Source organism: Numida meleagris, chromosome 7, assembly GCF_002078875.1.
Source record: "Numida meleagris isolate 19003 breed g44 Domestic line chromosome 7, NumMel1.0, whole genome shotgun sequence".
Classification (NCBI taxonomy): Eukaryota; Metazoa; Chordata; class Aves; order Galliformes; family Numididae; genus Numida; species Numida meleagris.
In genome coordinates this window covers 10,974,235-10,984,656 of record NC_034415.1, presented here as the reverse complement: position 1 = coordinate 10,984,656, position 10,422 = coordinate 10,974,235, and the positions used below count along the sequence as shown (strand labels likewise).

The 10,422-nt window shown below is 63.3% G+C and overlaps 3 protein-coding genes and 1 long non-coding RNA gene across 8 annotated transcripts in view; 1 reads left to right on the top strand and 3 right to left on the bottom strand.

Moving 5' to 3' along the window:
- LOC110402643 (protein ADP-ribosylarginine hydrolase-like) overlaps positions 1-308 on the bottom strand; it is a 3,770-nt gene extending 3,462 nt beyond the window's left edge. Inside the window, exon 1 of the mRNA XM_021404995.1 lies at positions 169-308. Coding sequence (XP_021260670.1) covers positions 169-308 — 140 coding nt within the window. The remainder of the gene's footprint in view (positions 1-168) is intronic.
- LOC110402724 lies at positions 992-2,501 on the bottom strand. 3 transcript variants are annotated; one of them, XR_002441268.1, is made up of 4 exons: positions 2,439-2,501; positions 2,249-2,359; positions 2,048-2,174; positions 992-1,242 (listed from the first exon to the last, which is right to left on the bottom strand). It is a non-coding gene; the product is annotated as an uncharacterized LOC110402724 (long non-coding RNA). The 3 variants fall into 3 exon arrangements; XR_002441267.1 differs by having other exon boundaries at positions 1,986-2,359; XR_002441266.1 differs by having other exon boundaries at positions 2,048-2,359.
- MARS (methionyl-tRNA synthetase) lies at positions 4,279-9,585 on the top strand. 2 transcript variants are annotated; one of them, XM_021405116.1, is made up of 21 exons: positions 4,308-4,410; positions 4,511-4,601; positions 4,687-4,765; positions 4,838-4,972; positions 5,061-5,136; positions 5,348-5,508; positions 5,598-5,710; positions 5,802-5,918; positions 5,982-6,185; positions 6,531-6,732; positions 6,811-6,885; positions 6,969-7,139; positions 7,255-7,350; positions 7,417-7,534; positions 7,766-7,979; positions 8,050-8,181; positions 8,268-8,372; positions 8,451-8,634; positions 8,713-8,784; positions 9,193-9,300; positions 9,382-9,585. In XM_021405116.1, exons 1-21 carry the CDS (start codon positions 4,308-4,310, stop codon positions 9,526-9,528), a joined length of 2,703 nt encoding a protein of 900 aa, XP_021260791.1. In that variant the 3' UTR covers positions 9,529-9,585. The 2 variants fall into 2 exon arrangements, with proteins under 2 accessions (XP_021260792.1, XP_021260791.1); XM_021405117.1 differs by lacking the exons at positions 4,511-4,601; positions 4,687-4,765; positions 4,838-4,972 and having other exon boundaries at positions 4,279-4,410; positions 9,382-9,528.
- LOC110402723 (DNA damage-inducible transcript 3 protein-like) overlaps positions 9,545-10,422 on the bottom strand; it is a 1,372-nt gene continuing 494 nt past the window's right edge. The window contains exons 2-3 of one of the 2 annotated variants that reach the window (XM_021405119.1): positions 10,094-10,349; positions 9,545-10,018 (exon numbers count right to left, since the gene is read on the bottom strand). In XM_021405119.1, coding sequence (XP_021260794.1) covers positions 9,656-10,018; positions 10,094-10,210 — 480 coding nt within the window. In that variant the 5' untranslated portion in view covers positions 10,211-10,349 and the 3' untranslated portion in view covers positions 9,545-9,655. Of the gene's footprint in view, positions 10,350-10,422 lie in introns of both variants that reach the window. The other variant, XM_021405118.1, reaches the window with a different exon arrangement.

Below are 10,422 nucleotides of genomic sequence, written 5' to 3'. Positions count from 1 at the left end.
GGCCCACTGCGCCCTGTAGTGCCCATAGCCTCCGCTCAGTGCCCCATAGCACCCCATGGAGCCCCACAACTGCCCCGTAGGGGCCCCACAGCCCCCTATGCTGACCCACAGACCCTCCTGGTGCCCCATAGCCTCCCTCACAACTGTCCTATAGTGCCCCACATTCACCCCACAGATCCCCACGGTGCCCCATGGTGCCCCACAGCAGCCCCGTAGTGCCCCATAGCCTCACTCCCAGTGCCCCATAGCTCCCTACGAGGCCCCACATCTGCCCCACAGATCTCCGGAGTGCCCCACACCCGCCCCATAGTGCCCATTTGGCTCGGTTCAGATTGGATGCTGGGACCAAAAGAGGAGAGCGCAGTACCCCCAGAAATGGGGGAGTGGCGCCATCGCATCTGTGGGATGAAAAAGTGGCATTTTGGGTTCAAAAAAAGGGAATTTGGGGCTGTCTCTATGGGGCTCTGGGCCCTGATTGTGACACTGGGCCCCAGGGGAAGAGTTTGGGGAGAAATAACGTGGTTTGGGTGAAATAACGTGGGTTTGGGGAGGGATCTTTGGGGCGGAGGGACCACAGGAACATGGGGACATCGGGGGAAGGGGATGCGGGGACGGGGGCACATGGAGGAACCCACAGGGCTGGGGGATGCGGGGACACATGGGGATGGATGGGGACAAGATGGGGACATGGGGGATTTGGGGACAGGGTGGTGTGCACTGTCGCTCCCCCTCAGTGGTGATGTACCCCCTTCCCCCCATCACTTCCATTTTCACAGATGTTTCAGGTCCAGGAGCTCCTCTGGGATTTGCTGTGGTTTTGGGTTTTGGTTTCTGTAGAGCTGAGCCGGGGAGACCCCACCTGGGGCTGCGGGTCAGCACGGGAGGATGGGGGTCAGCACGGCACGGAGCACGGCCGACTCAGAGCATTTGATGCCGTATTTGTGGCAGACTCAATGGAATTGGGGAAAACTGAATGAAATTGGGGGAAAAATAAAAGAAATGAGTGAAATATCTACGGAGTCTGGGGAAAACGAAATTGGGGGAAACCCCATGAAATTGGGAACAAACAGCAGGGAGTGCTCCGAGCACTGCGGGCGGATCCGTCCATGGGAGGAGGCCTCGCGCAGCGGTGCCGGGTCCCCCCCCCGATGGAGGCGGGCGCGGTGTGGGGCGTCTCCGTCGTTGCTTTGTCCTTTGCGGTCCGCACTCTCCTTCTCCCCATGGAATCCCCCATCCCGACCCCTTTTATTGAAAAAAAGAATGAAGAAAGAAAAACCATGGAGGCCCCCTCCGACCCAGAGGAGCTGTGGGTTGGAGGGAAACCAACTTTCCCCTTCCCCTTCTGCTGTCCCTTCACCACCTTCCCCTTCCCCTTTTTTTCCTTCTCACTTCCTCTTCCCTTTCCCTTTTCCTCCTAATTCCCCTTCCCCCTCCCTACCTTTTTCCTTTTCCTCTTCCCCTTTTCTTCCCCTTCCTCTGTGCATTTCCCCTTTTCCAGAGCTCTTTCCCTTCCCCAATGCGTTTTCCTTTCCTTTTCCCTTCCCCTTCCTCTTTTCCCATCTCCCCTTCCCCTTTCATTTACCCACTCCCTTTCCCACTCCTTTTCCTCATTCTTCTTCCCCTTCCCAACTCCCTTCCCCTCTTTCTCTTTGCATTTCCCCTTTGATGGGCACGGTGCTGTATATGGGCACAGCGCCATACATGGGTGCAGAGCAGCTCAGGTGGGCACTGGTGGGAACTGGGAGCACTGGGGACAGCTCGCCTGCAAAGGGATGGGGCACTGGGAGGGCACTGAGGACAGCATGAGGGCTGGGGCACACTGGGAGAGGAACTGGGGGGCACTGGGAGGGGAACTGGGTGGAACTGGGATGGTTGGGTTGGGAAGGTCCTGAAAGGTCACAAAACCATGGTGTGGTCGGGTCAGAAAGGCCCCCCCTTCCTGTCCCCCTGGTGTCCCCCATTTTGGATCCCTTCACCTGACCCACAATGAAGCACCACTTCTGGGAGGGGGAGGGGTTCCTCCTGCTCCGAAAAGCTGGACACTCACAAGTCCATTGCACTCGACGGATTGCACCCGAGAGAGCTGAAGGAGTTGGCGGCTGTGGTTGCCAGGCCACTCTCCAATCATCCTTCAGCAGTCCTGGCTAACAGGGAACGTCCCGCTGGACTGAAGACTGGCAAATGTGAATCCCATCTTCAGGAAGGGCTGGAAAGATGATCCTGGTAGCTACAGACCTATCAGTCTCACCTCGGTGCCAGGGAAGGTTATGGAACGGATGATCTCGGGAGCCATCATGGATCAATTAAAGGTCAACCAGGGGATCAGGCCCAGTCAGCGTGGGTTCATGAACGGTAGGTCCTGTTTGACAAACCTGATTTCATTCTATGACAAGGTGACCTGCTTATTGGATGAAGGTAAGGCTGTTGATGCGGTCTACCTGGACTTCAGTAAGGCCTTTGACACTGTCCTCCACATCATCCTTGTGGAGAAGCTGGCTGCCCATGGTTTGGATGGGCATACGCTCTGCTGGGTGGAACACTGCCTGGATGGCTGGGCCCAAAGAATTGTGGTCAGTGGAGTTAAATCCAGTTGGCGGCCAGTCATGAGCGGTGTCCCCCAGGGCTCGGTGCTGGGGCCTTTTCTGTTCAACATCTTTATCAATGATCTCGATGAGGGGATGGAGTGCACCCTCAGTAAGTTTGCAGATGACACCAAGTTGGGAGGGCGTGTTGATCTGCCAGAGGGTAGAAAGGCACTACAGAGGGACCTGGATAGACTGGGCCAAGGCCAACTGTATGAGTTTCAATAGCACCAAGTGTCGGGTCCTGCACTTTGGTCACAACAACCCCAGGCAACCCTACAGGCTTGGGGAGGAGTGGTAGAAAGCTGCCTGACGGAAAGGGACCTTGGTGTGCTGATGGACATGGGCTGAATATGAGCCAGCAGCGTGCCCAGGTGGCCAAGAAGCCCAATGGCATCCTGGCTTGGATCAGGAATGGGGCGGTGAGCAGGACTAGAGAAGTCATCCTGCCCCTGGACTCGGCATTGGTGAGGCCCCACCTCAAGTACTGTGTTCAGTTTTGGGTGCCTCAGTACAGAAAGGACATGGAGGTGCTGGAGCAGGTCCAAAGAAGGGCAACAAGGCTGGGGAAGGGCTTGGAGAATATGCCCTACGAGGAGAGACTAAAGGAACTGGGGCTGTTTGGTGTGGGGAAGAGGAGGCTGAGGGGAGACCTCATTGCTCTCTTCAAATACCTGAAAGGTGATTGCAGTGAGAGCAGGGTTGGTCTCTTCTCAGTGGTGTTGTGTGACAGGACAAGGGGAAATGGCCTCAGGTTGCGCCAGGGGAGGTTTAGGTTGGATATCAGGAAAAACTTTGTGACAGAAAGGGTTGTTAAGCACTGGAACAGGCTCCCCAGGGAGATGGCTGAGTCACCATCCCTAAATGTGTTTAAAAACTGTCTGGATGTGGTGCTCAGGGACGTGATTTAGCGGTGGGTTGTTAGAGTTAGGGCAGGATGGTTGGGTTGTAGTCGGACTTGATCTTGAAGGTCTTTTCCAACCTGAGCAACTCTATGATTCTGTGATCCTGCTGACGTCCACATCCGGGCATGGGGGCAGCGAGGGATGAGTGGGGGGGGCTGTGACGTGGTGGGGCTGCAGGGCCCCACAGCACCCAGCTCCCAGCCCCACAGCACCCAGCCCCATTCCCACAGCTCCCCAGCTCGCTGCCCTGCAGCACCAGTCTCACAGTCCCGCAGCTCCCAGCTCCCCGCCCCAGTTCCCACAGCCCCAGCCCCGCAGACAACAGCTCACAACTCCCCAGTTCACAGCCCCCCAGCTCCCAGTCCCACAGTCCCACAGCCCCGCAGCTCACAGCCCCACAACCCACAGGTCCCAGCTCCCAGCCCCGCAGTCCTATTCCCGCATCCCCCAGCCCCGCGGCCCCGAGCCTCGCGGAGCCCCAGCCCCCGTCCCCGCCCACCAGGGCACTCATCACCGGGCAGTTCCGTGGGGCCGACAGCGCTCAGGGGGCGACGGCAGAAGCGCCCCGCACCTCCACCCGCTCATCCCCCCACCCCTGCAGCGGACAGCCGCCCCGCGCGGCGCATTCCTATGACGTCACCCCCGCGGTGACCATGGCAAGACGGGCAGCGACTTGAAGCTCTCGTGCGCGAACTCTCGCGAGAGCTTCATGAGGTTAGTGGCCTAGGAGACTCTCGTCTCGCGAGAGTTTCGAAAACTCGCCTCGCGAGAGCTCCTGCGGCGTCCCGGAGCGTGCTTCCGGTTGCATCAGTACGGAGCCATGCGACTGCGGGTGGCGGCGGGCAGTCCGGCGGCGCTGAAGGTGGTGGCGGCCGCACACCGCGCCGCCGCTCCGGTGCAGCTGTGCTGGGCCGAGCCTGGAGGTGAGACCTTCCCCGGGGCCGTGGGGTGGTGGGGTGAGGCCTTCCCCGTGCCGCTCGGCCCCCGCGGTTCCCCGCCGCTGACGGGCGCTCCGTCCCGCAGAGCCGCCGCCGTCCCCGCTGTGCCCCTCGTGGGCCCCCGCCCTGCAGCTGGAGAGCGGCGCGGTGCTCTACTCTCCCAATGCCATCTGCCAGTGAGTGTGGGACCGCCGTGGAGCCCTCCGTCCCCCCAGCCCCCGCCGTCCCCTCCCTTCTTCCCTTCGTCGCTCTGTCCCGCAGGTACTTCTTCCTGCGGCGCGGCGAGCTGCCCACCGAGCTGACCACCCAGTGGCTGGAGTGGGAGGCCACCGAGCTGCAGGTGGGCGGTGGGCGCCGGGCGGCAGGGCAGGGCCGCTGTGGGGCCCGGCCGTGACCGCCCGTCTGCCCGCAGCCCGCTGCGCTGGCAGCCCTGTACGCGCGCCTGGTGCACGGTCAGACGGGCGTGGAGGCGGCAGCGGCACTGGGAGGACTCCTAGGCCACATCGAGCGGAGCTTGGCCGGGAGAGGCACGGCGTACCTGGCCGGGGTGAGCGGGGCCTTCCCGTGTGTCCGCGGGGAGCGCGGTGCAAGGCCGGGGCCGTCTTGGGGCACAGCTCTGCTCCTTTGCACTGCAGGACACTGAGTCGGTGGCGGATGTGGTGGTGTGGGGCACGTTGTTCCCTGTGCTCCGAGATGAAGTCATCCCCTCAGGTGAGAGCCAAGGGCTGCTCCTCATCCTCTTTCCCCTATGTGCTGTGGGGCTGAGGACTGGGGGGCCGTGGGACCGTGACCTGTGGGGCTGTAGGACTGTGTGTCCTGCTTTCTCCCTTCTACAGGATTTTCTGGGGGGGGGGGTGGCCTGGGGCTCTCTAGCACTGCTGGATTGCCATCACGCTCTTTTTGCCGCTCCTTCTCCCCCAAGCTGAGCCGCTGCGGAGCTGGTTCCAGAGCATGACGCTCTCCGAGGCATGCAGGAGTGCCGCCGATGCCGTGCTGCTGCCGCAGCGCCTGCAGGAGTTCACAGCCTGCCTGCAGAAGCTGCCCCCGCTACGCCCACGCCCAGACATGGCCCCAGGCAGCGAGGTGTGGGCATGGTGCAGGAGCACGGTGGCATGTAGACCCCCCTTGTTGCTCCGCCATTCCCCCCCGGTGCTCAGCCATCCGCTCTGCAGGAGGATGACACATTGGAGCGGGCGCTGACGGAGGAGGATGTGGCAGCAGCTGTGGATGCCTGGGCCCGCGGTGCTGCTGCGCTGCCCAAACCCTGGCGGCCTCCGAAACCCGTGTGAGTGCCAGCGTGCATGGGGGTTGTGGGGGAGGGATCCATGGTGCTCCGAGCTGTCTTAGTGTGGTCTGAAGGGCTCTGTGTGGCGCAGATTGCCGGTGGAGGGCATGAGGAATGTGCTGATCACCAGTGCCTTGCCCTACGTCAACAACGTGCCCCACCTGGGCAACATCATCGGCTGTGTCCTCAGCGCTGACACCTTTGCCAGGTGAGTGGCCGGGGGGGCCACCGTGCCCAGTGCCCGTGCCATGTGCAAACCCACGGCCTGCAGGTACTGCCGCCTGCGGAACTGGAACACGCTGTACGTGTGCGGCACTGACGAGTATGGCACGGCCACCGAGACCAAGGCAGTGGAGGAGGGGCTGACGCCACAGGAGATCTGCGACAAGTACCATGCCGTCCACGCCGACATCTACCGCTGGTTCAACATCTCCTTCGATTACTTCGGCCGCACCACCACACCGCAGCAGACCATGTGAGCATTTTTGAATGGCCCACGGGGTGGGGAGGGCTCTCCGGCACCACTAGATTGCTGTCACCTTGCTCTTCTTTCTTCCTGCAGGATTTTAAGGGGGGGGGGGGACAGCCCAGGGCTCCCTGGCACCCCCAGATTGCCACCACCTTGCTCCTTTCTCTCTCCTGCAGGATTTTTTGGGCAGGGGCTCTCCAGCACCTCAGCTACCACCACCTCGCTCCTTTCTCTCCCCTTCCTCACCTTGCTCAGCATTTCTGAGGGCGGGAGATGGGGAGACAGCCCAGGGCTCTCAGCACACGCCCCCCCCCCCCCACCACCTCCTTGCTCCTTTTTCTTGTCCCGCAGCATTTCGCAGGACATCTTCCAGCGCCTGCAGGCCCGTGGCTTCGTGCTGCAGGACACGGTGCAGCAGCTGCACTGTGCCAGCTGCCAGCGCTTCCTGGCTGACCGCTTTGTGGAGGGCACCTGCCCCTTCTGTGCGTACCAGGAGGCGCGTGGCGACCAGTGTGACAAGTGCGGCAAGCTCATCAACGCCGTGGAGCTGAAGGTGGGTGGGGGGTGCTCGCTGCGCCTGTGGGCCGACGTTGCACCGGGTGCCATCCGAGCTCCACTTGTTCTCTGACAGACGCCTCGCTGTAAGCTGTGCAGCAGCACCCCCACAGTGCAGCCCACCCGGCACCTCTTCCTCGACCTCCCCAAGGTGAGCGTCCCCCCACTGTTGGCTGGAGGGGGAGGGGACAGAGCTGCCCCTGTGCCCTGCCTGCCACCGCATGCTGCCCGCAGCTGGAGGAGCGGCTGCAGCCATGGCTGAAGCACTGCTGGGCCACTGGGAACTGGACGGCCAACGCCCGCTACATCACACGCTCCTGGATCCGCGACGGGCTGCGGCCACGCTGCATCACACGGGACCTGCAGTGGGGCACTCCCGTGCCTCTTGACGGCTTCCGCAACAAGGTGGGTGCTTCCGTGACAAGGTGGGTGCCAGCAGGCAGCTTGGCCATGGGCTCTGGCCGTGGTCCATCCCACCCTGCATGGGTTGCACTGAGCGGATTCCCCCCTCCCCCCACAGGTGTTCTACGTGTGGTTTGACGCTCCCATTGGATACCTCTCCATCACTGCCAACTACACAGAGCACTGGGAGCGCTGGTGGAAGAACCCCCAGCAGGTGTGGGGGCTGGGGGGGTTGGGCCAGGCCGGGGGTGGGGGGCTCTGCTGACATCGCGTCCTTCAGGTGGAGCTGTACAATTTCATGGCCAAGGACAACGTGCCCTTCCACAGCGTCATGTTCCCCTGCTCACTGCTGGGCGCCGATGACAACTACACACTGGTCAACCATCTCATTGCCACAGGTGCCAGGGGGGTCGGGGAGGTTCCTGTGCCCTCAGGGATGGGGGCGGTGTGCTCAGCCCCAGCTGTCCTCATGGTGGTGTCACTGCTGAGCCTGGTGTGGGGCCAGGATGGTTCTGTGGGGCTCTGACCAAGGGCCTTGATAGGTCTGTGGGTCCATGATGATTCTGTGGGGCTGTGACCACTCCATGGAGCTCTGACCACTCTGTGGGGCCGTCCCCATCCCCCTGCAGAGTACCTGAACTATGAGGACGGGAAGTTCTCCAAGAGCCGCGGTGTGGGGGTGTTCGGGGACATGGCCAAGGACACGGGCATCGCAGCTGACGTGTGGCGCTTCTACTTGCTCTATGTGCGGCCCGAGGGGCAGGACAGCGCCTTCTCTTGGGGCGACCTGATGCTGAAGAACAACTCAGAGCTGCTGAACAACCTGGGCAACTTCATCAACAGGTAGGGGGCAGTGGAAGGGGGCTGAGCATCCGTCCCTGCACTGCTCTCACACTCGTCCCTGTGTCTGCAGAGCCGGGATGTTTGTCTGCAAGTTCTTTGGCGGTGCGGTGCCTGCCATGGCGCTGACGCTGGATGACCACCGGCTCTTGGCTCGCATCACGGTGGAGCTGCGGCAGTACCACCGGCTGCTGGAGCGGGTCTGGTGCGAGGCAGTGGGGCTGGGCTCAGGGATGGGGAGGTGGGTGCACCCCCAGCAGCCACTCACCCCCTCTGTCCATCCTCCCCCAGCATCCGCGATGCGCTGCGCTGTGTCCTCAACATCTCCCGCCACGGCAACCAGTACATCCAGGTGAATGAGCCATGGAAGCGTATCAAGGGTGACGAGGAGGACAGGTAGAGGGGGGAGCATGGTGGGAGTGGGGGGGATGCGGGGCCAGGACCTGACACCCACATGGGCCTCATGCCCCGCAGGCAGCGTGCCGGCACCGTGACTGGCGTGGCGGTGAACGTGGCGGCACTGCTGGCCGTGCTGGTGCAGCCCTACATGCCGGCGGTCAGTGCAGCCATCCAGGCACAACTCTGCATGCCCCTGGAGAGCTTGGTGCTCGGCCACGTCTTCACCTGCACCCTGCCGCCCGGCCACCGCGTGGGCACGGTATGGGGGCAGCACCGGGCAGGGGGTGGGAGTGGGATGGGGGGCTGCAGTGCTCAGCCCCCTTCTCCTTGGCCCCAGGTGAGTCCGCTCTTCCAGAAGCTGGAGAGTGAGCGCATCAATGCCCTCCGCAAGCGCTTCGGGGCTGGGCAGGTGAGTGGGGGCTGCTCAGCCATGGCACCTCCTCCCTCTGCCTCTTCTGGTTCTCCTTTTTCCCACTCCTTCCCCAGCCCAAGGTCCCACCGTAGTGCTGTTGTGCCTTGGCACCTCCTCATCCCTCTGTCTCTCCTGTTTTCTCCTCCTTCCTCAGCCCTAGCCCCCCCCCCCCCCAGTAGCACTCCCCTGCTATGGCACCTCCTTGTCTCTCTCTGCTTTCCTGCTTTCCTTCCCATCTCTCCTTCCCAAGCCCCCGCAGTAGCGCTCCTCTACCATGGCACCTCCTCATCCCTCTGCCTCTTCTGTTTCCCCTCCTTCCCAAGCTCCCTGGGTGCTGTTCCTGCGCCCCTCTGCCCAGCACAGCGCAGGACCCAGATATCTCTGTCTCTCTCAATCCTTCCACAGGCAAAGCCCCCCGCTCCCCCCACGCAGCCAGATTCCCCCTTGGTGCCCAGCGTGGCTGCCGGCGACCCTAGCCGCATCCAGGAGCTGACAGAGCAAGTGGCTGAGCAGGTGCGTGTAGGGGGACAACTGGCTCCACTGCCCCCCATTTCCCACCCAACCCCCCCCCAGCCCTCACCCTCTGCTTTCCAGGGAGACTGCGTGCGGCGGCTGAAGGCGAGTGGGGCGGACAGGGCATGCATCGACAGCGAGGTGGGCAAGCTGCTGGCACTGAAGCGGGAGCTGGCGCTGGCCCAGAACGTGAGCCCTGATGGTCCCAGGGCCCAAGGGAAGAAGTAACGCAACGAGATCACGCTGCCAGTGACACTATGTGTGTAATAAAACATAGATGCTGTACAGGGGTGCTAGAAGCAATCAGTCCGTGCTGTGGGGCTGCCCCCCGAGTGCCGTGGGGTGTCCTGTCCCGCTAAGCACGGTGGAGGCTGAGGACACGCTCGATCAGCGCTGCCCGCGCGCGCTGCACCTCTGCGCTCAGCCGCCCGACCTCGAGCCGGAGCCGCTCATTGTGTGCGCTCAGCTGCCGCACGCGCTGCTCGCCCTGCTGCTCCCCCCCCCCACGCTTCCGCTTCACCCCACGCACCGTGGTCCCCGGCTCCACCTGCCCGGGCCCGCGGGGGCTCCCGTGGGGCAGGGGGGGCTCTGGCGCTGTGCTTACTGCACTGTCCGGGCCCAGGAGCTGCGGCAGCTCCGCACTCGGCGCCTGCTCCAGCTCGCAGCAGGCCGGGCCACCCCCCACCCCCGCGCCCCACGGCAGGGCCGGCTCTTCTTCCTGCGGGGACAGGGGAGGAAGCGGTGATGGGGCTCCATCCATCGGTCCGTCCCCAGCGGGCCCTGTGCTGCTCACCTGCTGTGACCCCCCGCGGGTGGGGGGCTCGAGGGGCTCCGCCGCCGCCAACAGCTCCTGCAGCTCCAGGAACCAGGCGGGCAGTTCCCCGGACAGCGGCTCTCCGGCGGCGGCCATCGGCGCCCGTGATGAAGGGGACGCCCGGGTATGGAGGGACACGACGGTGGGGGAGGAGAAGCAGAACAGGGCTGTGTCCCCCCGCTCCCCGCAGCTCTCACGTCTGCTGCCCCACGAGGACGCTCTTCCTCCTGGACGCCTGCGGGGCGGCAGCGGGGTCACGCGCGCCGGGCGGGTCCCCCTCCGTGGCACAGAGCGGGGGCTCCCAAAGC

Bases quoted from the DNA above. Each gene is read 5' to 3' on its own strand.
- MARS (XM_021405116.1), top strand. From the start codon at position 4,308: ATGCGACTGCGGGTGGCGGCGGGCAGTCCGGCGGCGCTGAAGGTGGTG. The intron at 5,919-5,981 runs GTGAGTGGCCGG...CACGGCCTGCAG, and splicing joins AGCGCTGACACCTTTGCCAG to GTACTGCCGCCTGCGGAACT. The intron at 8,635-8,712 runs GTATGGGGGCAG...CCTTGGCCCCAG, and splicing joins CCGGCCACCGCGTGGGCACG to GTGAGTCCGCTCTTCCAGAA.